The sequence below is a fragment of the Athene noctua genome, chromosome 3, assembly GCF_965140245.1.
Source record: "Athene noctua chromosome 3, bAthNoc1.hap1.1, whole genome shotgun sequence".
NCBI lineage: Eukaryota > Metazoa > Chordata > Aves > Strigiformes > Strigidae > Athene > Athene noctua.
The window spans coordinates 83829010-83855472 of record NC_134039.1 but is presented as its reverse complement, the minus strand read 5'-3'; the positions used below and the strand labels follow the sequence as shown (position 1 = coordinate 83855472).

Genomic DNA, 26463 nt, shown 5'->3' with positions numbered 1-26463 from the left:
AAAGGGCTCAGGCTGTGTCTACGCTGCTTTTGAACCCTTCCCACAACCTTCAGGGCAAGGAACACCCTCTGCTGCATACCCTACGTAGCCAGATCTCTCATTAGGCATTTCCAAAATAAATGTAAAAAAAAAAAGTGCTGCTTAGTGATTTAATGGCATTTTCTATAAAAATGACTGTTCATTTTGGATTCTTTCGTGGGCTGCCTGGAAAAAGCCAAATGGGCCTGGAGACATCTTCAAATCAGTTTCTTAAAACTTCAAACCACCTTCTGTTCTCACACCAGCAGAGCTTTTCAGTTTGAATGAGTTCACAAAATAATGAAAATGCAGTTCAAAAAAAAAAAAAAAAAATCCATCAGAAGTTGTTGATCTGATTTCCTAACGACACAGTCATAAATATCAAGAGATACCAACTTCAGAGCTCAGGCATCACCTTCTACTCACTTATCTTAAATATGGAAAGCCTTCAAAGAAAATACTCTATACAGGGAAACCTGAAGTTATTATAAGCAGCTGTCCATCAGAGAACACATGCGCTCAGAATACACTCCTGGAGTCACCAGTACGTTGTGGTCCCATTGGTGTGAATTTACAACAGGCTAATAAAGAGATGTTAGGAGGAAGTGTGCTATCTCTAAGGTAATCAGTAGCTCTTGTACACTGTTAGAAGATGCTGCTTTGAGCTATCGATTGGTCTACTAGCTCTTATTATTGTTAAAGATCTAAAATTGTTAATAAATAAAACTGAAAATGTGTAAACTTCAAATTCATGTTATTCTTTTAGCCCATGTGAGCTTCTTCACACAATAAGAACATGCTGAATGATTTTAAATTGTCTTCAAAACACTTGGGTGTGCTCTGGTTTTTCAGGCTACCCAAAACACCCCGATGCTGTTTCTAAGAGATGACTATCCCTGCTGCACTTCTTATGGTCTTGGCACAAGGAAGGGACAGTGCACAGACTTTAATCCTTGCATACCCAATTCTGCATGCAAGAGCAGCCCTTAATTAGAAAAAAGTAAAGAGATGTAAAAATGAAGAGAGGCATGAACACGTTTTAGGTTCTCACCTGAAGCATTCTCTTATAGTTGCTTCTTAAAATTACACTGAATTTCAGTATAATGAGACTGTTATCCTTCCTGCTGCCACTCAAGGTTTCCAGAAATGATCCACTTATATATTGTCTCAGTCAAAACAAGCAAGTTCATGTGCAAAGAAATTTTCTTACTGTCTACAGGAGACTTTACTTCCTAACATCCTTTGAGTCTTTCACAGACATGCACACTATTCCCCTCAGGTTTCTCCAGTCCTTAATTAACTGTTATCTTTTTAACAATAAAAAAGCAGCAGGTGGCTTGGGAGTTGCTTTTCATTTCTTGAAGCTTGCTCTGGCCTGTGCTACGTCTCCCACCCAGCTGTGGGAACTACAGGTGGAAGAAGGAAAGGACGTGGATGGGGCATGCTGTGGGAGAACGGCGTTCAGTGTGTGCAGACAGGGTGAGTGGATGCTGTTACACTGAAGTTATTTTTTTGAATGATCCAAGATCTTGCAGCAATCTTCTCCGTTAACTTTCTGCAGCTGAGGAAGCCTAGCAAAACACTCTGCCTAGCAAGAAATAACTGGCAGGAGGGTCACTACCAGCACCAGCTGAGGCAACTGGATGCAGTAGGCTCAGCTGTCTTCACCTCAAACACAACACTGTGGAAAGAGGCACACTCCTCCCAAGAGCCCGCTGCTATGGCTTTCTGCTTACAAGTTAAACTGCCCAAGATCAGAAGACAAATTTGCCTAATATATCCCAACAGTATGATGACCCATGTGCCATTAACCCATATCAACCTGCCTTGATTGACTGAGTACACCAGCCTCAAGTACCCATCCTGCGTTCAAGCTGCAGTAAATGATCTGCTCATAAGTACTGTGATTAATTACTTCCCCTCAGTTAAAGTCAATACTCCCACTGGATTATTTAAAATAAATTTTAAAAAAGGATAAAAAGGAGAGGTGTGTTGCTAATGGGAAGCAGCTCTGCTCTATCTTGGTGGCATAATCTATCAGCTGCAATCAGATTATGTAGATAAAGAACGGCAACAAATTTATCAGCTCTATTTGCACTTGTCATGTCCCTTCGCTGTAAGAAGGCTTCATGCAAGTGGAAGTGGCACCACGCAGCCGGGGATGGTTGAGATGCAGCACTGCTCTCCTTGGGGAGTACGGGAACAGAGGAGGAGGGAGAGCGAGGTGCAGGTGGGAGATGGCAAGAGGCGAGGGGAACTCCTCTCTTCCCACCCTCGGCCTTGCAGGGACACAACCACTTCCCTCACCTGCTCCCTCGGCATGACAAAAGGTCACCTGCAGCCCTCCAGCTTCAACAGGGTCTTAGTCAAGGATGAAGCATTCAACTTTTTACAGCATTTACCATTCATAACCCTATTTATTTTTTAAGGTGTTTTTACATTGGTTTCACCTGGAACACAATTCTGGAACCTCATCATTCAGACTAAGTACCAGACAACAGAAACACCACCATTGGGAAGAGTGGCTGCCCGGCAACTCACTCAGGAACACAAAAGATCCTCCAGACACAAATATTTTTAATTGGCTCAAGTTATCTGTTCTCTTGTATCTGCAGGCATGAATGAAAGCCGATTATTCCGATTTTGCTCCACCAACCAATGCGGTGAAAAAGGGCCGATTTTATTCTTGGTTACCTATGCGATAAATGAGCAGGAAACCTGATGCATAACTACAAAGGTCACTGTGTTTCACTCAGAGCAAGTGGTTTCTGTTTCTCTAAAATTCCTTACCTTCACTCTTATCCAAACAGAGACTGTACGCTCTTTAGGCACAGCAATAACATTGCTCTCTGCCTGATGCAGTTCTAGGTACAAGGTAACTAAATTTCATCGTTATCAACAACAGTATTAAATTTAAGCAGGAATGGCTGACTTAAATGGTCTCAGATATGTACACAGAGCTCCTAGAAGGTATTTCTGAAAGCCAGGCAATGCCCAGCATTAGACAGCTCTGAACAAACCATATAACCATAGGGGTTCCTCCATCATTAGTATCAATGTCCATTAGGGTGATGGCTCACTGTGAAAATAAGCATCCAAACTCCACAGTCCTCGCCACTTAACCCCAAGCCTCCACGTACATTCCTTGATTATTTTTTCCTCCAGTTGCATTAAGCGCCAGGCTCAGCGCGCAGAAGAGATGTATCATGTGCAATGAGAGCTCAGGCTCCCAATCTTCAGACTCAGGAGTCTTAATGAACACCTTGTCAAATCAGCAGTTTGGGAGGATTCAGGGCGGGGGGGGAACCTGGTATTTTGATTGTAATTTCTAAATCCATTTTTATCCCATAGAGATAAAAAAAAAAAAAAAAAAAAAAAAAAAATTATAAGAGCTCTGTTTTCAAGGCAAAATCATCACCTTAACCAAAGTGCTCAGATGCAGCCCAGGTCACAGACGTCAGAGTATGATTGCAGGAGATGGGTTATGGTGAGCCTATATGAGACACAGGTAAATACACCATATTCCCTGCACAAAACCGCACTTAGCAGGCAGTTGCTCAGCTACTTTCTTCCGAGCTGCAGCCCCTTGAAAACCAAGCAGGCATTTAGTCACCTTTGCAGGCAGAGAGATTTACTGTTGCAGGTAGACAGAGATGGACAGACGCTTTGTGAAATCCTGATTTAAAAGTTTCGAAAGCCATCGGGGAGGATGTCTTCATGCTGCTTGCCCATCATCACCCTAGGGAAGCCTACATATAGCACTTCACATGCTCCCTGTGTACTAGTTCCAGAAGAAAAAGGGAGAAAAAGGAAAAAGGTATGTTTACAAAGCAAAATACAGAAATTCCTGAATAAATCCTCATCCCGGTTAGCATTTATAACCATAGCCAGAACTATTTCAATATAGCCATCAGCTTGGTTCATACCCTGAATCTCTGACCACCACTGGGCACACACTGGACCACGCCAATAGTTGTTATGAATTTGTATAAAGGTCTTTCACATAATACTGCATTGCACCAGATCTCTCTGATGCTAGAAAGTGGAGCTAGTCGAGGAAAGGAGGTCTGGAGGTTACCTGATCCTGATCCAAATGCTAGATGCTCTCCCCTTGGCTCACCTTTGCAAACGGACACAAGAGGCACTTTTATGTCCTGTCTCTTTGGGACCTCAGAGGCCAGTCCCAAATGGATTCTGCGGCATAACAACATCTAAAAGTTATGGGCCATTCTGTAAGGGGATGTCACTGCAGTATAAATATTGTGCCCCAGGCTCTGACCTCATGCCCCCAAACTCTATCCAATTATCTCACATACTAAGTGCCTTTTCTCACTTCTAAATCCCACAATCACTTTCTGAAGGCTATTCTTTGGAGACAGCTCTGTAAAATGCAACAAATTTACAGCAGCAAAATGTTCTTACATAAAACATAAACCAGTTCACCACACAATTACCTTTCTTCCCTGGCAATGCCAACAGCCTACAGCAAATACCCTCTATGAACAAAGGCACCAAAACACAGAAGACACACAGAGGGACCTGATGTCCAAGAAACCTATTCTGGGTTTGGATTTTTCGTTTCCCGTCTTCTACAGAAAGATGAGAATTAGTGGGGGTGATGCTTGCAGTTTCTCATATGCGTTGTGTGGTTTAATACACTACAGAAGAATAATTCAGACAACTCTTAGCTCTGGTGGGAAACATTAATAAAGAATAGAAGGGTGCAAGTTCTGGTTAACAGTTAAAGCGCTAGACTATGAAAAAAACCTACTAATTCTCTATTAAATTCACCAGATATGCATGAGACCCAGAGAATATCCAGAAGCACATTTTTGACTTTGTGTTTTTCTGCCTTTAGATGGACAGTGCAAGACTAGATTCACCTTAGGCTACTCAACTTATCTAAAATTTGTCTAGTCTCACATTATCTGAGATCTATAGATGTTAGAGCTACAGGCAGGTGAAACACGTCCCTGGCTAGATGACCACAGGCTGGCAGTCTCAAATTGTGTCTTCTTTTGAAGACATGAGCAGTAATCTGAAAGAAAAAGTAAGCTGCTACCAGTTTCAGCCTGGACTGCCAACACAAAGGCAAAAGACACATCTCAGAGATGAGAGGCAGAGGGGTACCTTGTGGGAAAACCCTGGCAGGACTCAGGCAGGAGGCTGGTGCCACAGGGCTCAGGTTGGTGAGGTACAGTGCTGCGAGGTGCAAACAGCAAAGCAGGATGCACTAGGTCTAATTTAGTGATTTGCCCACAGTTGTCCCCAAATCTCACTGCTCATGCCCATAGCATGGGACAATAGTGCAAATCTAACCATCCCCGTGACCCAAGAGTGAGCCAGCACATTCCCAAATTATCATGAGCCAACAAGCCTCATTCGCCATGACTTCACCTTCTGACATCCCATGAAGAAAACATGTTTAAAAAAAAAAAAAAAACAAAAAAAAAAAACCCAACTAATTTTGCACTTTGCCATGCATTCTGTAATTAATCAGAATTGTTTTGCCAGCTTCTAATGATCAAATCCCATTTAATCACTTCGGAGCCTCTTGGCTGTGTGACGTAAGCACCACAAATCAGAACCCAGAGGGCCTTATGCACACTCATCATGCATCCCTCCCAAAATTAATGGTACAGCCAGGCCCCATGAGGTGCTTACGCATCCTATACACAAGATGTAAATTCATAATCATTGCAACACCACCAAAGAAATATTCCATCAAGGTTCATTTTGCGCTTGCTAAACATGTGTTTTCTTTACTTGAAAATAGAAAAGGGCTTGAACTATAAATCCCAGGATCAAAACCATCCCCCAAAATTTGAAGAGTTCAGATCTGAATCGGAGATCAGCATGGAACATTATGCATGGCATCATCTGAAGTAAGAACAACAATGTGTTACAAGACTTGAAATGCCAGCAGCTTTTCCACAGTGCTCCAAACCTCCTTTGAATTCTAAAACTTGAGCTTCTCCATCACTCAGGAACAGGTTGACTGGAGATGATGATGCTCTGATGAACCCAAATGCCGTCACTAGGTTGAAGGCTCCTAAATCTTCATGCAGAGCCATGGTTCATTCAGCTGGTTAATCTCATCTTCATCACACAATGCTTCCTCCAAGGTTTTTTTGGCTTCTTGGCTTCTAAATAAAGTTTGTTGATCTTCTTCAGGAAAGAGGCCTTCCAAATGGAGCCACCTGCTGATGTCCAGGCTGACAAGTTCAAGGACAACAGCAGAATAGCTCAAAGCAAAGCAAGACCCTATGGAAGAGGTAGCTTCTGTAGTCAAAATGCTCAGGGTGTAGATAGCCAGGGATGACCCAGTGACCTTCCCACAGTTGCTTAGCATGAATTACAGGATTTCCCCCTCTTTAGGCTCTATACTCATCATGGCAAAGCCTCTTCAGTAAAACTTGTACAATACATAGAAAGATGGTTCCAGAGTTTGGCCAAGTTTTCACCGGATACGTGTTTAGATTAACTCCAGCACTTTAGGAAGTAGCTGCATTTTTACACCACGACCTGAAAATGTTGACTTTCCCTTTATTTCTTTATCCATTCTCAACAGTGACAGTGTGGGAAAAAGCTTTTTTGGCTACAAATGCTCTGCCTCACAACCCAAAATAAACCATCAATCAAGAATGGTTTCAGCACATCCTTAAATTTATTTGCTTGTTGTTGTGGGGTTTTTTTTTCCCCTTTTGTGACCAAAATCAGATAGAAATGAGAGCACACACACAGACACAAACAAATCATTTGGGAATTCAGTGCAAAAGCTTTCCACTGTCATGTAAAAGGGCCAGAACTGACCCAGAATTTGGAATCTGGGTTAGAAGAATTGATTTTTTTAATTGCTATCAGGAAAATGCTTTGTAAGAGCACCACTTAAATCTCTGCACTGCGTAACACCTACCTCCACGGGCTCTGGGAGCATAGGGTCTGCTTCAGGAAGCAGGCCCCTTCCATAATGACTGGGAGCCCACATTATCATGCATAATGAGGGAAAAATCAAGTGTAAGTCACAGCTGGCTCAGGATCATGCTGACACTTGCATCTGCCACTAGCATCTTCCCGAGTTCGCTATATGCCTGTTCCTCATGAGCAAAATCTGAGGTGCCCCCAGGTGCATCTGAAGGAATGTTCTGCTGAAGACATGACACTAGACACATTGGCTTGTCCTTGGCCTCAAAGAGCACAGAAAATCCTCTCACGTCTGCTCAGCTCTAACAGATATAATTTAATCTTCAACCTGATCAAAGAAAGACACGTACATCAACTCTGTCATGCTCTGGATCAAGTCCCTGATGCTCTTTACCCTTCCCAGCTCCTACAGCAATGAACAAGAAGTTACCTCCTTCTCTGATGTAAAGACCCAAAACTGAGCCTCACTTAGAATATTAACAGTAGGGTTTTTTTAAGTCTCCACAGATGTCTCCAATAGCACTTATTTAAGTCTGTCCATGTTTTACATATTATATCACCACATTAAGTACCCAGGCCTAGTCTTACAGCTGAGATGGCATTTCCATTCCAAAACTGCTCTGGGGGAAATTACGGGAGACTGGGGAAGGGAAATTATAAGCAATTACCAAGAATGGCTACTTAAAATCTCTCAAAATAATAATTTTTAAAGAACATTTATAAAAAACGCATTCAGCTGGACATTAGTTAAGTTGACCATATGAAAAAAAGAGTGTTTTGCATCCACTGTTATGCTTTCAGGATCAATCCTCCCATTTTTCAATGGTTTCTAGGTTTTCTGCCTCCACAGCTTCAGAGCACGTGTCCCAGGAGGTGGTGTGAGTGTGTTTGAGCAACTCGGGATTTTCACCGCTGAATATCCAAGGTGTTGTGATTTCCAGAGTCGTGAGTGAGGCATACACTTCAGGGATACTTGGAATGGTCTGAAAGGTACCTTCCGAAAAACCCACCGTTTCACCTGCTGCTTAAAACCAACAAAATCTCAGGAAATCTCTACTCACAGAAAAGTTTCACGTCTGCTCACAGCTTTTTCCTGCAGTATTTCCTTGGAAAAGCAGCTTCTCATTCACATTCTCTGCCTCATGCTACAATTATTCTTTTTCTCCCGTATCTTTGTTCCTCCAGCACAACTTGTACTAAACATCAGGTCCAAAACCAATGGTTTAGTCACAGCAATGCAGTGTTGTCCTGCAGACTGTGACCAGGATTGCGAGCAGCAGAACGTGAAGCTATGGGGTCTCAACTGCTCATCTTAAGGCCTTCAAGCATCCTGAATGGAACTTGAGTTCCATCAAAACTGGCTTTCCTTGCAGGAGGTTGGGAGTCGCAAGCAGAAATTGGTTCTGCCGACACTTCAGGCTGGATCGGTCAACTACTGCAACTACTGCAAGGAATTCTGCTCCATCAGTCTTTGCCAAAGTTGAACCCTTTTGCTGGGCAAAGGGCTTGGGCTTTGATCTCTACAGACACAATCTCATACATTGCGTAAAATATAAATGAAATATATAATTTATATATAATAAATGAAATTTTATATATATACACTAAATGAAATTATATATACACTAAATGAAATTATATATTTACACTAAATGAAATTATATATTTACACTAAATGAAATTATATCTATATATACTAAACGAAATATATAATTTATATATACTAAAAATAAAAATGAAATATAGCTCTACATGGGTCTGGACAAGCAAAGCTTCCTCAGTTTCTGATACAAACTCTTTTTTGCCACTACCCACAGCGAGGCACAAACCTCATGGAGATGTACGTACTCCATCCAGCCAAGAGGCATAAATTTCATTTCCCAAAGCTGCCCACTACAAAAACAAGTGGTTCCAGATCAGTGGTTGTGGGGGAAAAAAAGAAAAAAGAAATGCACTTTTGCTACTTTTCATCACAAAAGAAGCTGAGAATTGCCCCGTTCCATGCACCCGTGCCCGACCCCACCACCCCATGCAAAGGTGCATCAGTGTTCAAGTTTGAGCAGATTCTCAGCTCACTGAGCAGCCCCGCCCGCAGATGCCTTCCCAAAGATAGCTCGACCCCTCTGATCACCCTTGCTGTTACCTCCCTACCGTGTCTTATTTGCTTTTCACTTGCATGGTCCAGCTGTGAAGGAATCAATTGGCTACAGCCCTGCTGTTCCCAAGGGAAAATCAGGTCTCTGAGGATTTTTTTTTGAAGTATTGCAAAGACACGGAGCACAGAGATAATACATATCTTGATCTCTTCCTGGCCATTTGTTGTGACAGCAAACCACAAAGCAATGACACTAGCACACCCAAGACCCAGCTCTGCCAATAGCCTGAGCTGGAGGAGCATTTCAATCTCCCTTCATAAATTTGTGAAGCAGACCAGTGCAGAAGTGTGCAAGCCTCACTGCCCACGTGGGGCCAGACTCTAGAACACTTCAGGCTCCACAGATGCCTCTTTTGGCTAGTTCTGATCCTTCAAGCAGCAGCAAACTGGGTGCTGAAGGCTTCCAAAACTCAAAAGATGCCTGCTCGCTTACATTCAGAAATGACCAACATACTCAAGTGATGTCCCTGCTGGGTAATGAAAGCCTCAGCTGGGGTCCCGTGACACATACAGCTGTGATGGTAGAGAGCTGTAGACAAGGCAAAAGTCAGACTGGGCTCTCTGCCTTGAAAACCCAGATGTGAACCACAGGGGCAGGATGAAAGGAAACATTCGCTGATATTCAAGCATCTTCCAAACAGAACAGGTATCAGGAGAAAACAAACAGATATGAGTACAGTGCTGTGTACAGAAATGAACTAATATCAAGCTTGACTGAAAAAGTTGATTAAATTAGTTTAATTTAAAAGCCCAAACAAACCCTGAAGGAGGTTCTTTGTTTATTGCTTTTTACCGACAGCACACGTTACTGAAGAAGCACCATGTGGGCATGAAATATTTATTCATTAAATCTTTCATAAAGCTCTACACTATTGGTTTCACTCAGGATATATTTATAACTTGTCCAAGTCCACGAAAATCACTGCTTTTTTCTTTCCCCCACCTCCATCCCCCTCCAGACTGTTTATGAAAGGATTAGGCTTTCAGTTTTCATTGCAACAAGCCTGATCCTCAGCTCCACTGTTGCTTTTACACAAGGTGCTGCTTCTTTAATCGTAACAGAATAGTTGTAGTTAAAATAGTTCAGCCTTCCCTGTACCACCCAAAATGGACTCTTACAGTGCTTCAAACACAAGGTGATGCTTTACAGTGTTCCTGTTGTGGGAATGGCAACATCATTCATTTACGGAGGAAGGCGCCACGCACTAGTAGCAATAAATGGAAATAAAAGTCAGAACAGACAGTCCACCCAAGCAAGGGAAAAGCAGTCAGAAAGTGCATTCATTTCGGTATGGGTATGTCTGAGTCATTTGTTACCAAACCTCAGCCCATCGGTGAAACCCCTTCTTGAACCCTTCCTTGGCTGTCAGCCAACCGACAGATTAAACCCATGCTCCAAGTTGGGTTAATAACACACCAGCATAAACAGTGCTCTATTATCCTCAGTGTTAGCTGTAAAACTATGTAATATTGTTTTACTAGTTTTACTGACTATATAGCTCAGTCCAGTACAGGAATGAGGATAAGCTATACTTAGAAATATAAATAAAAGTAGTTTTCACCCATAAGGGGGCCAAACTCCAGGATTTGTGTTAGGAGTGTGCAGGGACAACTGCATCAGTGAAACTGTCACCTCTCTAAGAAATTACACTGATAGCTAATCGAGGGGTGGGCCAAATCTAATTATCCCAAATAATCCTAAACAATTAAAAAACCCACCCCAAAACAGATGCTGGGCAGGCACTTTAGGTGCACTGCAGGGTCCCGTGCAGTTTTGGTGGCCACAGTCACTGCGTGCATCCCTGCCTCGTTGGACCACAGGCTGTCTGGTCAGGCCTGCTCCTGTTTCCCTTACTCCATTTGTTTGTGAGAATAAATAAATATAAACACAGCATAAGCAGATGTCGTTGTCCCTGGAAACTAGGCATGCTGGATCTGTTTCTGCTGAAACGGCTTCTTACTGCAAAATTAGGTTTTGATTAAAGTGTGTTCTCTTCTTGCTTTTAATAAACAGACCCTACTTCATGTGCAAGCTTTGGGCTTTTTTTTTTTTTTTTAACTGAAAACTTCAACCATCTTGCATGGCTTTGGTCTTCCAAATGCCTGATCCTCTGCAAAGCCCGGGCTCCCCAGGCACCTCGTGGGGCATCAAGGAGAACACATCTCAGGGTGAGTCCCCACGGAGATACCAGACCCTCATGAGAGAAAGTCTAACTCAGGCAAAAGTACAAGAAGGGACCAGCACCCACCTATGAATCCCCTACGGCACTGCTGCAACTCAGGACACTTTGGGTATTTAATCCCAGAAAAAAATTTCTGACATTTTTGAGGGGAAAAATAATGACTTTCTTTTCAAAGGAAAATACCAACGAGAACAGAGCAGAGGCTTTGCATAGGTGTTTTCTGTGAAGGGGAAAAACACCTTTTCTAAGTCAGTTCCACCAAAATCTCAACCAAAAAGCACAGAGTGACCCCAGCTGATGGGGCTTCACCCCAGGGGAAATCTTCTAAGCAGAGCCTGACAGTATCCCATCACCCTAATCATGGGGTCATTGCAGAGCCAAGGCTGGGAGCTTCATGGTAGGTAAGTTCCCAAAGGACCACCTCCACCACAGTCCTGAAAAACTTGAAACAAAAGGACCTATGTTTAACCAAGCATTGATTTTTCACCTCGATAGCCTCCATCACTTACAGCAGCCCCAGCTAAAGCCAGAGCAGCGCACACCTCGCGCTGCCCAGTCACACAGTGTTTCTTTGTCAGAGTTTCACAACAGAAACACCAGAATAAATCATTTACTCCCGAGTCCACTTTACAAACCTGCCAGCATCTCATCTCTACAAGGTTCTCTGCAGCTGTGCCTCTAGACCTGAAACTTGTATTAAAAGAAAAAATCAAAATGGAAAAGGTCGACCTCAAGCCCAACAGTCCTGGTGATGCTCAGAAACTGTGTTTGACAGTCTACAACTCAAACTTTTTGTAAAGCCTGTCCCACTGGCCAGGCTGTGCCACATTTGCGCAGTAGCTCAACAATTACTTATATTCCCAAAAGACACGTGGGGGCCTGCTACACTCCATTTACCCCAAAAGGGCCTCACTTGGCAATATTAAGTCTTTCAAAAGTAACAAAAGGCCAACACCACATGCAAAAGATTTGCAGTTTGACATAGTAGTGAAAAGACCGTTATCCAGACAACATTATCCTGATGACACATGAGCAATGGGCTTGACTTTTCACATCCCAGACTGAGTGAACTGAGTCATGTCAAGGAAGGGAAGGAGAAACTACTGTGGGTGCTGTAATGAAAATATGTTCTTCCTGGGAGCAAGTCTGCTCCCATGTGGGGTTGGCGGGGAGATGCGGAGCCATGATATGCTCCGGTGATTTCCAGCTGCTGCAAAGCTCCCAAGAGACGTAAGAGTCAACTGACACAGTTCCTACTAGCCCAACATTTCAGCCCAAACCCCCCCAGCTCTTCAGCCAAAGCTGGCATTATTTTTACCTCCCCTCTGCCATCATTAAGAGAGAAAAAAAAAAAAAAACCAACGCTGTTTTTTATATGCTCGTTAAGTATAATCTGCTAAATGTTCTATGCCAATGCATAAAGCTGCCTACTATGCTAATAGAATATTTAATTGACATTTATTTGCTGACTAGTTATTTATGCTAACACCACCCCTGCATAATTAATAGTCTGCTAAAGTCGACTTGAAAAGCACACATAAAACACTGTACTAGGAGTCATTTGCAGTATTAAAAAAAATAGAGAAATCCTGCAATCTATTTACATTAGGTTAGCCTAAACTTGGTTTTGATGGAGTAAGGGGATAAGGATTGGGCAAAGAAGCTATAAAATACAAAATCTATACGCTACTTCAGAAATATCCACAGTGTTTGACAGTACGACCCGCCAAAGAAGATTTCCGAGTTTCATTTTACTTTGCTCAAGGGCCCAGTTCTTCCCTGATGTAAAACAGTACAAGCTCAGTGAATGCCTACTGATTTTCTCCAGCCTCAAGCTCTTAGGAAGTAATATTTCAGGTGAGCCTTCAGTGAAAAAGCTAAACCGGGGCCAGATCTGCTCTCAATTATCCCAGTAGGAAAGCAAACTCATCTCAGATAAGTCAGTGGAAGCGAGCCAACTCCTCACAAAGATAAAAGGAGAAGTCCACGCCGCCCATCTGATCCCCTCTACCTACACTATTATCACAGACCTGCAGGCATAGTTTAAGTTTTATTTCCTCTGGGATGAGATTACCAGGAGAAAGTTGGCTTCAGTTAAAAAAAAACCAAACATCCGTGATCTCATTTTCTGAGAGAGAAGCTCTGGAGGCTTCCATCTGTCTTCAGAAACATCATCTCTGTGCCACTCTCTGAAGAACCTGTGGACAAGCTTTGCAACAGAAGTGACCTCCAAGAACGATGCTGAAATGCGAGTGTATGGGCCACACACACACCCCCGCCTCAGCTGTGCCCCTCGAAAGAGCCTCCTGCACACCTAGGGATTCCTGAATGACGCCAAATCCACACCCCGAGCAGAAAGTGATTGCTCAAGGCTTGCTCTTCTCTTTGCTCCTGTCTCACCTTCTCCTCTCACTGCTCCTGTTCCCAGCCCCTGCGCCTCATTTTCTCTCAATCCCACTACTTTCTGCTGTAGTCCAGTCTCAGCATCCGTTGTGACCACTACATCCATCGATGATTTCATGTTAGCGCTAACAAAATGGAAAAACTGGCTCAAAATTAACTTATTTCTTCCATCCATATATTTATCTATCCGACATCTTGCACATCAATCAACCGTGCAATGCAGCTGACCAGCTTTTCACAGTGCAGAATCCAGTAAGTCCTTGTGCCTTAAGTTTTGACATGGCCAACTAGATCCACTTCTCCCCTCCCTTATATCAGTGATCTCAAACAGCAGAATTTGGTTCTGTGATAGATTCAGATAATGGTAAAAAAAATAAAATAAAATAAAATAAAATAAAATAAAATAAAATAAAATAAAATAAAATAAAATAAAATAAAATATTAGTTGAAAGTAAATCTGTTTGCTGTGGCACATGTTTTCTCTCTTTTTTTCACCCACACCCTGCCCAGAATCAGGCCCAGCACTTTGAATCTGAGTGCAACTCCTCTCCTTTGGCCTGGATCTGGGATAAAAGTTAACCTGAACTGAGTGAAACGCAAAAAACTATTTCAGATAGTGACCACATGATGATGTTCATCTTCACAGAAAGTCTAGGCAGGCAAAACGGTTTATGCCCACCACTTTTAGTGGCATATTTCACTTGATGAAGCTCAGCACCATTCAGAAGGGACTTACATCACCTCAGGATCAGGCTTTTCAGCTTTAATCCTCCTTACGCTGATGTAACAGAGAAGTAAAGTCTGCTTTCCTACACATAATCGCAGGACAACTGATCATCCTGATCTCCAAATCCACATGTAGATGGTGTTCAGAGGTTTTCCCATCTGTATGAGTTCACTGTAAAATCAAAATATAGACCTGGTTCTCTCTCCACTGTATTTCTTTACATCTCCAGTCTCCTCTGTCTTCTGGTTTACACAGCAAGCAGACTCGAGCTCACTGAGTGGATCTGCACACAGAAATGCCCTATTTGAATTTCCATCTGTCAATAACATTAAAGCAGAACCACCGTGGCAATTACAAGTGTACACAATAATCTTGTCATCCAGTGTCTTTAGCGCATCCCAGAATGCATTAAGATAGTGCCAGGAGAGATTCGGCTCTGTTGGCTCAGCTGTAAATCTGCAATCTGTACAAAAACACCCAAGTGTCAATCAAAAGACGTTCCTGCTCTTCGCGTGGTTCACAATGCATAATTTAGCTACTACGCTTGTCAGGTTTTCCACACTGCTCTTCTACCCGATGGTAAATGTGTTCATGAACCCAACTGTCATCAACAAAGGAAAACAGCACATGGAAATAACAGGCTAAAGGAGGCAAGAGACCTCCTTTCCTTTCACAGTTAAAGGAACTGCTAGGAAGGGAAAGTTTAGTTAGACTTTAATTTTTAATGCTCAATGGGTAAAACGTCCCAAGGGATGGAGCATGCTGAAAAACAACTGCGTCGGCTCTGTGCTGGGGAGGACAGTGCTTGGGTAAGACACAGAAGGGGATAAAGGCTGTCCCTGTTTCCATACAGGCTAATATTACGGGGAAATTTTAACTAACTGATGGGAAGTCTGTTATATCCCACCCCTACAGCACAGAAAACCAATCCTACTATACCACCACAGCCTTGCCACTGTCAAGGAACTTTGAAGCAGGTTGTCCTTCCTCATATGAATGATAATTGCTGAGAGGCCTTGTCAGAAAGGATGAAAATTTCACACTCAGCTACATCAGGCAGTAGCTACCCACTGGTCTACACCACAGTTAATATGCAATAAAATAGAAATCTCTGTCCCAGGACGTGACTTTAGAGCTGATCAGTGCCAAAGCTACAGACCATAAGGACAGCTTCACACTTGCCTCAGCTAGTTCATGAATAAACATCCAATTCATTCAAATGAGTTCTATATTAACTAATTTAAATAATTTTCATTTTGCTTTGAATGGTAAACAGATCTATTCTGCCAGGATAGTTGAGTTTGCAATTCAAATTACACACCGATTTGTAATGAGAAAAATATAATTAATGGCAAAGCTTGAAGTAACTACAATTTTACTCCTTTGATTTCCTGCAGGGAAGGAGGGAGCGGAGGGTGAAGCTTGCAGGCACACACGCACTCACACCATTCTTTCATAAGCCAATACATTTTATTGCAAACTCAAGTATTTGGCTTGAGCAGCCCTATCCTAGTGCACTGCACCGTAATGTCATGGGAGGACATAACATGAGTTGACATTATACTCACAGTCACCATGATGCAATACTAACGTCACCCAATAAATAATCATGTAACAGTCTGTAAATTAAATGACTTGCTTCTATTGGGATCATAAACAATAATTATTTGGCAGCTGCCCCTTAAAAGCTCTGTGTGTGCTGAACGTTAAATCAAGCTCTATTGATTTGCTAAACTGAACCGGCCTGGTTTTTTGCATCTCTCTCCCATCTAATGAAATTCTTCGTCCTATCACTCCGTACCATTCTTGTCTGGCATCACATTTATAAGACAAGCGCCGATCAGTCTGATCTGATTCATAAGCAGAAACAGAGCATTGTCCCCAGTGCTGGTATTCTGTCCATTGAACAAGTCATTCTTGGCAGATATGCTTTTTAAGCAAGGCCTTCAGCTCCTGATTAAAATCAAATCCTAACGACAGGTAACTGGCCCTGGCCACGCTGCTTGCACTGTCTTGCCGACAGATATCCTCACTGTAACCAAGATGTGCACAATCAGGCCCTTAGAAAATTGTTCCATGCAATTTGAAGCTGGCTTTCGTTTCTTCCAAAGGTTTAACAACAAAATATTGTGCAAAGCTAAAAAGGCAAAAAAACCCTCCACTGAGTTCATAGAGAACATCATTTTCTCTATAACCAACGCAAAGTCTAGTCCTGCAGGTTTCACCAGCTAAAACTCTCAGCACTGCAATGAAGTTTGGCTTAAGATAAATTCACTGCTCAGCAAAGCCATGAAGCACAGGACAAACTCCTGCCACCTCTGTACAGCAAGTCTAGTACTCACAAACAACTTTTAAAAGCTGGTCAGAGCTCAGTTCTCCCTACAGAAGACAAGGGGCACTCTTGAAAATTCAGCTTCTACCCCGCCGTGTCTCAATGGGAGCTACGACCTTTTGAAAACACACCTCTGACTACAGGCTGACCCTGTGGGCAGACGTCCAGAGGAACTCTGCAATTTATGACCACATTTAAGACCTCTCTTTTCCAAGTGAGAGAAGTCCTGAGGCTCAAATCCTCCTGGGCATTTTAGATGCCTCGTTCCAAAATACAACTCAAGTTCTTAAATGCTTAAATCTTTTTTTTGAAATTACAACCTACAAATTTAATTTATTCTCTCTGAAAACTATACTAAGACATATTCAACAGAGTTTATTCACTAAGAAGGGAGGGAGGGGGGGGAACAAAACAGGGCAATTGCCCAAATTTAAGACCCTGGCATACAGTTACATCACCCAGACAGAGAAGAAAGGAGGTATGACGCACTGCACATTTGCAGTCATTCAAGCAAGACAATTCACACAAAGTAGCCACAACCCAAAGAGCAGATTCCAACATTTCCATGGAAAGCAGTTGCCTCCAGTTATAAGACAATCGTTATTTTCTATTACAACAGTCGATAAGATCTCTTACCCCTTGACCCTTGCATTTTGAGATTTAGTTTACAGGACCGTACACCTTTCTGATAACATTGATTACAATCCACGTAATAAAAGGTAGTTTAAGAGACCAATAAAATAAAATACCTAACCCCTCTCACATCAGCTTGATTTACTAGTGCTAAACCAACAAATTTCTCAGCCATATTTGTCTTCAAGACTTTTTTTTTTTTTAAGCAATCAGACCTCTGTTTATTCAAAATACACAGACCAGAACAAAAAGATAACTTTAGCTCAGAGTTCAGCACACACAAGGCAGGAATCTCAGCTTTGATTCAAAGACCATGTCTACAGCTCACTTCAGTGTAGGAAACACCTACACCAGGAGAAGTCATGCATGGCACACAACCGGCACATATATTTTTTTTTCCAATGGTCACATGAAACAGAAAGAACTTCAGCAGCAGAATCCTTAAATGAGACTTTCCTTAAACACATGCACAAGCTGGAATCTAAATATGCATCTCTTCCTCCCTTGATCCAGAATAAATGGGATATATGGTGGGAATACATATGAGTAACAGTGACAAGTATTCCTCTGCTTGGAGCTACGTAGTGGTAAGGATACACAGCTGTTCTGTTGATGTACACAGCCAAAAAGCCCCATTTTGCTTACACACTGGGAATCAAACTGTATTGTTAACAAACTGTTCCACATGGGCTACTCAGTAACCCCCAGCTCTTGCATCCAGCTTTTATGCACCGAAGAGCTGATAATCAGGCAATATCCTAACCTATGATGACCAAATTTTGCTATCTTTAATCACATGTATCTACCACTGGAGTTAAAAGCTGCAAGAATCTGGCAAGGGAAGGTTTTAAACTTTTGGGGGAAAACACTTGAGTGCACAGCCAACTTCTGCTTTTGGTTACACCCAAACTGATCTTGCTTATTTTAGTTCGTTCTCACTCTGAATTTCATCCTTTCTTTCTACAAGAACAGGACAATTTTCTCCCTTAACTGAAAATCACAGCTTTACAATTTAGCGGTAAGCTTCCTTGTTAAGACAGCTTCCCACAGAAGTGCCTTCTGTTGTTACCAACTAGGGCAAAAAATGTCTTTGCTAGAGGCTGACTGGCAAACTGAACCACCCATTGACCCGTGGGGACCCGACCCTGACTGCATCACCCGACACCTGTGGAGGATCTGGAGCACCCATTCCAGTGCCCCATACTAGAGCATGACTCTTAACAAAACACACAGAACTCACCATCTGGAGGCATCAGGACCTTGTTATTTTGTGTACACCAGCCAACCGGGTGAAGATCTGCTGTCATCACGTCACACCAGAAATCCGCCCTGCGGTCATCTCCATAGCCACAGTAACGAAGCAGTAAGAGCTGTCCACACGTTGTGATGATCGTAGCCACCCAGTATGTGTCCGGATTGCTCTTGTTGGCCACTTCTAATTTCATCCCTGGTTGGAAACTACTTTGAAGGCTGATTTCCACCTTACAAAATGAGAAAGGCATGTTGTCACCTTTTCTTCTTTGCAGGGAGACCACCCCTCCCCAGCTAAGCAAGATCATGCTGCCTTTAAAGAGCAGCTCTGGGATAAAACATGATTTGATTGTGCTCCTTAATCCAACCACCTCCTTCACAATCTGTCTGGGCAGGACCATTCCTAATTCATAGGCATATACCCCATCATGCAAGGTCCTGAATGCTCTAAAGAGGCCTTCCAGCAGCAGTAACCTCAGCTGCACTATATCTGAGAGAGGACTGGTCCTCACCTTAGCATCACAAATCTCACTAATGCCTGGGAAAAGTTAGTTTAACTCAAGCGAAGTTGCATTTCCCACTGCACAGCTCCATCAGGCAAATCACAGGACACATGCAAAGGAGAAAGGCAGGTACTAAGCACCTCTAGGAGTCAAACCCAACTACAATTAGTAGTACAACAACACTGAAGCCATCTCTCCAGGCTTCACAATCATCAAAGGCTGAATAATGTACCAGGCAGACCAAGGAGAGCATTTTCACTAAATCTATACCCACCAGCTCAAGCCTCAACCTATTCACTCTCCCAGCACCCTGGTAAATAAGGTATGATGGTCCATTGCTGAAAGAAGCAAATGGTTTGAGTCACTCTCTTGCCATCTGACGGAGATGTCACTTCCATTTATCTAACCAGTGACAGGTCACACGTGACTTGCCTTCGGACACTGCAGATGCCAGTGCATCTCTTCTAGGACACTGCAGAGACTGCAGTTAGACACTAGGGCCTGCTGTGGGCACACCGCATGGTATCTTCCAAGGCGCAGAGGGATGTCTCTAGCGGCTGTTGTTAAAGAAGAGGTGGATGCTGATCCACTGGTTCAGATGCCAGGCTTGTCTTCAGAAAACCACCCAAACCGTAGCCTGTTACTCCGTACAAGATGCTTAAGGACAGGTTCTTACAGGTTTCTTAGTACCTTATCTGCTACTGAAACCAGACAGATTACAAAGCCTGATTTAAGCCTGTCTCCGATTAACTTCTCGTTTAAATGACAGGTTAAAATGACACTTTTCCTCACAGAGATATATAATATGGTCTACTTGGCCACCTGAGGACTTCACAGACTTGGGGATGCCAAGTTGCAGAGAAAACACTCCTCTGGTGTGTCAGTAGTACTCCCTCACTCATCCCACTACAGTTTATGACACAAGTCCTGCCCAGCCAAAGCCATTTAAAGGTGCACTCCATGTACCTTTGCTTGTGTGGGCACTTCCACCAGCATCAATGCCTGGAGCCAAAAAATAGCGGAGGTTGAAAGGAACCTTTGGAGATGGTCTAAGATTGAAGGTCTGGGACGTTACTACTGTATCTGGTCATAAGATAGGATCTTATCTGTGACGCTAAGGGTCCTCATAAATAATCCAGGATAGATGTTCATTTGTTGTTTTTCTCCTTGTGCTCACCATAAGTAAAGACAAAAGGTGTATTCTGGAGGGAAGGGACTTGTGACTGGAAATCACATGAAGAGTGGCATCAGACAGATAATATAATCTTATGTGATGGCTTTCAGGTTCCTGGCCAACCCAGGGTTTTTTGAGGATCAAGTTTCATATTGTGAAACACAGTCACTAAGGACTATTCCCAGTATTAACTTGTCTCATATGTACAGTCCCAGAATTGAGGTGCTGCGAGACACCATCACAGGCACAATCAGCAGGATGAGGTGGGTATCTCCATACACCTAGAGACATCCTTAATGGCTTCATGAAGCACAAAACTTTCACCTGGATCTGGTATTTGGGTTGGGCCCTAGAGCAGAAACCTGGGACAAGAGGCTTGCTCCAGACAGCTGCTGGATCAAGGACAAACTCTACAATAAGCATTGCCCTGTAATTGTCCAGTATAGAGAATTATGCAATACTCCAGCTGTTAAAATAGAAGCAAAATAGGAAATGGAGGATTGTATTTTTTTTTTCAGATGTAGATCAAAGAGGTTTTTCATCACTGCAGCTCCTTACCCCTTCAAAACAAGCCAAGAAATCACCTGGAGACAAAGGTGGTTTAATGGCAGGCCAGCAGTCATCCCAATAAAGAGTTCTCTTAAAGCAGCAACAGGTTCTTCAGGAAGCTTTCTCATCTCACTGCAGCACAACTACACTGCTCCCAAAGGACATCTCTGCCAGCAAACAGACTCAGTGTAAAACGACCCAGAGCATCATAATAGCTAAAACCCCTCTCTTCCTGTCGAAGATGTCCACATCCTCCAGAGCACGCAGGCCAGCCAAGGGAAGCTGGGAGAAGAGCCGCTGTGACTGATGAGCAGCTGTAGCAGAACAGGCTGCTACCTACACCTGATGGGTCAGGTAAGGAGGGTGAGCAGCACTATCCTCACGAGAGTTGCAGCTGAGGACAGAGAACCACGATGACTTGTCGTGGCTTGACACAGATGAAGGCATCACAGCACCTTCCCACTAGACCCCAACATCTCCGACAGCATGGTCCTGGGAATGAATGAGAAAAGATCTCCTGGAAAAATCTGCCAACGTGGCCACACGTGCATGCCCTTGACTGATGATGAACTCGTACATCGGCTTCCTTTCTGTCCCACATCCTGATGTGACATCATGCACATGGAGCTGAACAGAAGCAGTTAAACAACTGGTGGTTAATGGAGAAGCTGGTCCCAAACAATATCCTTGACTGTGATGGGCTCTGCTTGGAGACAAAGTCCTTTCTTCAAAGCACGCTCTGATCTTCATCAGTCAAGATTTCAGACACTTCAAATGCTACGTGCGCTAACATGGACCAGAGCCACAGACACTACCATCACTGTCTGTAGGAGCCACGTACACCCAGGAAGAGTATCACCTACCCAGGTACCTGGTTCTCATGCTCCTGAGACAGCGTCTCCAGGCAGGAGACCAAGAGATGGTTTCCTATGGGCTATGCTGGGCTCTAGGGCTGAGTGACCCTGCTAGTCAGTAAATCATGCAGTAAGAGGACAACTCTGGAGAAATAAGGCACTCTTGTGAGATGAATCTCTACAGGTTGAGATGGACATCAATGAATAGAGAAGAAAAAACACATGAAGAAAAAAAAAAGAGTACATTAGAAACCAAAGGAGGGCAACAAAAGCCCTCAAAAATGGAAAATTTGAACCCAAGGCATGGCATAGACAGTGCTCTAAGCTGTGACTGCAGATGGTGCAAACACACCGAGTTCACCTAATACCAGATGGGGGCCCATTCCTACACAGGTTGCCACATGCACAGAGGAACAATTTCTCCCCAAAACGGTCAGACCCCATTTCACTTCTCCAGGGACCCCCTGAAAACCAGAAGAGGGAACGCGTGCAATGCCCACGAGGCTCAGACAAAGCACGTACGTGTTTGAAGGAAGTGTGGGGAGCAGCACTGGCTCCGGTTTCCTCCAGGAACTCATCCCAGTTGAAGTCTGCATCCTCAATGCTGGAGCCTTCATCTGTTCAAAAGAAAAAAGAAAAAAAGAGAGGAAAAAAAGGAAAAAAAAAAAAAAAGGAAAGAAAAGCAGCCTAAAACACAGCCAAAGAAGGCAAAAGTTGTGTCAAAGAATTCAGGGTGAGAATAGCAACCAGTATCAACATCAACACAAGCAAAACCAGAAAGCTTGTTTTAAAGATCTGTGCTGATCTGCTCTGACCAGCTCTCACTACGCTTTCAGCAGACTTTAGGACTTTAAGACCAGAAATTACTCTGCTTTCATGGCAGTGGGAAACAAACGCATCGTACCGCAACAGGCACTTGTGCTCTTTTATTTTGTATTTGATTACTCTCTTGCTGCAAGGGAGGTGGCTGCCTGCCCACTAACACAAGGGTGCAATGGCCTTGCTCGTGCCCCAACAGTGGGTCACCCAGCACTGTTCATCAGAGCAGTGTCCTAGCAGTATTAGAACTTGCTGCTGTTGGCTGTATGTAAAGCAAACATGCCAATCCCTGGGGCTGGGGAGCCTCATTTTCAGTCCTGCCACCCTTTCTCCCCTTCCTCAGCATCCCTCCACCATCAAGGTCAAGGCCCCCATGCCTCCCTCTTCCAACAAGATTACCTCTGCTTTCCCCCAAATCCCCCAGCACCCCTCACCAGACCACTGTTGCCTTCCTGCTCCCTGAATTTGTCCTTGACCCATTTCAGATCTGGAGCTCTGCATCATGCCACGCCTATCCACACCGCTGCCCCACACGATCCTTCCCCACAGCGAAGGACTTGACATTATGACTCTTTCTTTTATTTATTTTTGCTTTATAACTGCGCTGAGTAGAGATGAGCTGAGGCCTCAAACCATTGCTGAAACACACACAATAATTAAAAATAAATCTTCTTTCACTTACAGAAAATCAGCCAAATCTGATTGTTTTCCTTTTGTTCCCAAGCAATCTCACAAACCCAGTTTCATCCCCAGAGCAAAAATATTTACAGTCTAGCAATGAGCTCTTCGCAATAAGCATTTATCAGGCAAACTCTGCGAGACCCTTACCTGCCCAAACATTCATCAGCGTGGTCATGATGTAATTAAAGTGACTCACGACAAACTGAATTAAGAAACCTCCCCAGACAGTTTTATGAAGAAAACGGCACGGTTAATTTATTGCAATTATTGCTACAGGTCTTCAGTTTTCAGGACCAGAAAATTATGCTGTGCAATGGGAATCTCTTATTATTAGAAGGGGAAGACACAGGTTTTATTTGCTGACCATGGAGCCAGATATACACCGGCAAGGGGAAGAAAGTGGATCAGAAGAAGGTTTTTGAGACAGAGCTGGTAGAGGGTAAAGATCTGTCCGGGAGTTCAAAGAGAAGCACTGAGCTGTCAGTGTTGTTAAGCACTTTGCTGCATCAAGTCTAAGGTCTGGTTCCTTGCCTTAAACTCAAATAACCTGCTTAAATATGGAGATGTAAATCAACGTTTACTCCTGTGATAAAGTGGCTACCAGATGACTTTTCAACTCAGCAAGACAAGAAATAACCCAACCCTGTGATTACAACCTGAAAATACACAAATTCAATGTAGAATAAGGGATGGGCTTTGTTTTGTTTATTGCAATTCTTGCAGAAACCTCAGGCATAGAAGCTGGCTCTACTTGAGATATTTGACCTAAAATGAGGGGTTTGTTCATTCTTGACTGAAAGATAAGCCACAGCTTAACCACAAGGTAGGAGCTTGGTGCAAAAATCGCTAAGAGTTTCCTTTATCTGTATCACACAGGCAGGCAACTTAGATCATCAGGGAAATTTTTCAGCCTTAATATCTGCAACCCTGGGGAGTCAATGTTTTAGAGAAGAGGCAGGTCCAGAGATTTCAAAGGCTGAGACTCTAAAATAAACTATGTTAGTCTGTGAGGAGATGGGCAGATATGGTTATCCAACCCAGGCTTAAAATTACTCCAGTGCCTAAGCAACTTTTTACCCCGAGTACAACCGAACCCTGTCCCATTAAAACTCAGAACCATCTGACATGAAAAGCTAAAACTTCATCTCCTCCGCCTTCTTGCTCCCTACCTCTGCATCCATCTACACCTGTGGTGTTAGGATGGGCTGCTCAAGAACCGCAAGGACATCTTCACCTCAGGACATCTGACATGGACAGGACGTCCTCTCTCCTGCTCAGACACTTCTATTTCAATGCTTCAGGCACTTCCCTCAGCACATCATGCTGTCTGTATTTTCTCAGGTTTTATTCCTGCTTTTGGCTCTAACCTGCTGGGTGAGTCCAGGCAAGCGTCTCCTTTTCTCCAGCCCTCCTTGGTAGTCCTATGGTTAGGAGTCGTTCCACAGAGCAACGAAAGCAAAGATTTTTATGCAGTTCAGTAGATAACCTCCAGCCCTTGCAGGGATCAATGTTTCCAGGGTGGCAAAATTGTCTCCAGGATTTGACAACAGCACATTAATTATGTTAGCATTACAGATGCTAGTTATGGATGTAACAAGTCCTCCTACATTTCCTAACGTTATTACCCATGACCTGCCACCTGCCAACACAGCAAGATTAAATATTCCCAATGTTCCCACAACCCCACCAGCAGGTTCATTCACATGCAGTCCAGCAAAACGCACAACAGCACCTGTTTAAAAAAATATCACCTAGATCTCTCCTTTCTAAACCCAAATAGAGTCGTCAAGACCCTAGGGGGAGGCTGCATGAGAGCTGCAGCCTTCCCTCCCTGTCAGTTCATTTCTCTCTGACACATCACAAGTATGACTCCTCTACAGTGTTTTATCTGCAGACTTTATCAGGAAATTACTTTTACAAGGTCTGTAAAATAATGTCGAGTACTCATTTATCACAGCATCAGTGTTTTGTTTTGTTTCGGTTTATCACAAAGGACTTTGAATGGACTGTGAATTTCCAAAATGTTTTTTTAATAGACTTTGTTCCCTTCTAAAAATCTGTCAGGAGAGCATCCAGAGTAGAGACAGCGTAGCCCAGGGATGAGACCATCCCAAGGGATTCAGCTCCATCCACACACATTAACAGGACTGTGCACAAATTTCTTCATTGATCAGAAAAGCCCTACTGCTGAGGAGCAAAGGACACCTCTTACCAACCTCTCTCAATTGCCTGGAAATCCCCCAAATTAAGAGGCAGACAGAGAAATGCAAAGTTTCTTAGTATATGACAACAAAGACTGTGCCCACTTGAGAAGCAGCTATCACAAAGCCGATCTGTTCATCCCTCCAAGTCACGCACTCCAAGAACAAAGTCCTGGCTCTGCTGGAGAGCTGCAAAACCCCAGGTGCCAACATTTCACTGAGTGCCCTGTGAGATGATAAATTTGGCATTAGGCCTATTTTACATATCAGCTCCCTTTCCAATTATTAGTACTTAGGCCCAGTGCTCTTTCTTAATGAAAGAGTCAAGGCTGGCTAGCCTACAATACGGCGATGTATAAACAAGCCCAGGATGGCAAATAAAATCAACAAGTCATTATCTGTGAGCCTCTCAATAGCTTTAAAGTGCTCGTGCATAGACACTATAAAAATGCAACTGTTCCAGCTGTTAACAGCCTCCCGGGATGTCTGGCTATGGGAAATAAAGGGGATTAAAGACCCAAAACCCGTGGCTCCAGAAACACAGATTTTTCTCAGGCTTCAATGAAGGAGAACATATTCGTGGCAAATTTCTTAATCAACTTATTTAGCACATAGGGACGTTCGTGACTTTTTGAGTGAACAGAGAACTGAAACGCTTTAACAGTTAACACATCGAGCGAGGCAGGGTGGGGAACCCACTCAACTGCAAACTTCTAGCACAGCCTTGGGAGAGTCACCAAGATCCATATCTCCAAAGAAATTTAGCCAGTTCTTCTCATTTGAAAACCAACACCCGTGGTTGGCCAACTGAATCTCATCCTAGAGGCTTCTACCTCTCTTCCATGGATATAAATGGTGACTAGATCAGGCTGCAGGTGTCCACTCTGGAAATGTCTGAATTGGAGGACATGAATCCCACCTCAAAAGAGGGGTCTGCCTCTCGTGAGCAACAAGGATTGAGATGATCCCCTCTGCTCCAGTCAGGGTTAGCTCCCCTCATCCTCAGTGGGGAGAAAGAGCCAGCTCCAGATGGCAACTCAACCCAGAGGCAACCTG

At 43.4% G+C, this 26463-nt stretch overlaps 1 protein-coding gene across 1 annotated transcript in view; it reads right to left on the bottom strand.

Annotated features, from left to right (window-relative positions):
• The window catches only part of SFMBT2 (Scm like with four mbt domains 2), a 121056-nt gene that overhangs the window by 77979 nt on the left and 16614 nt on the right, over positions 1 to 26463 (bottom strand). Inside the window, exons 3-4 of the mRNA XM_074903524.1 lie at positions 22229 to 22323; positions 18616 to 18856 (exon numbers count right to left, since the gene is read on the bottom strand). Of these exons, the coding sequence (XP_074759625.1) occupies positions 18616 to 18856; positions 22229 to 22323 (336 nt within the window). The remainder of the gene's footprint in view (positions 1 to 18615; positions 18857 to 22228; positions 22324 to 26463) is intronic.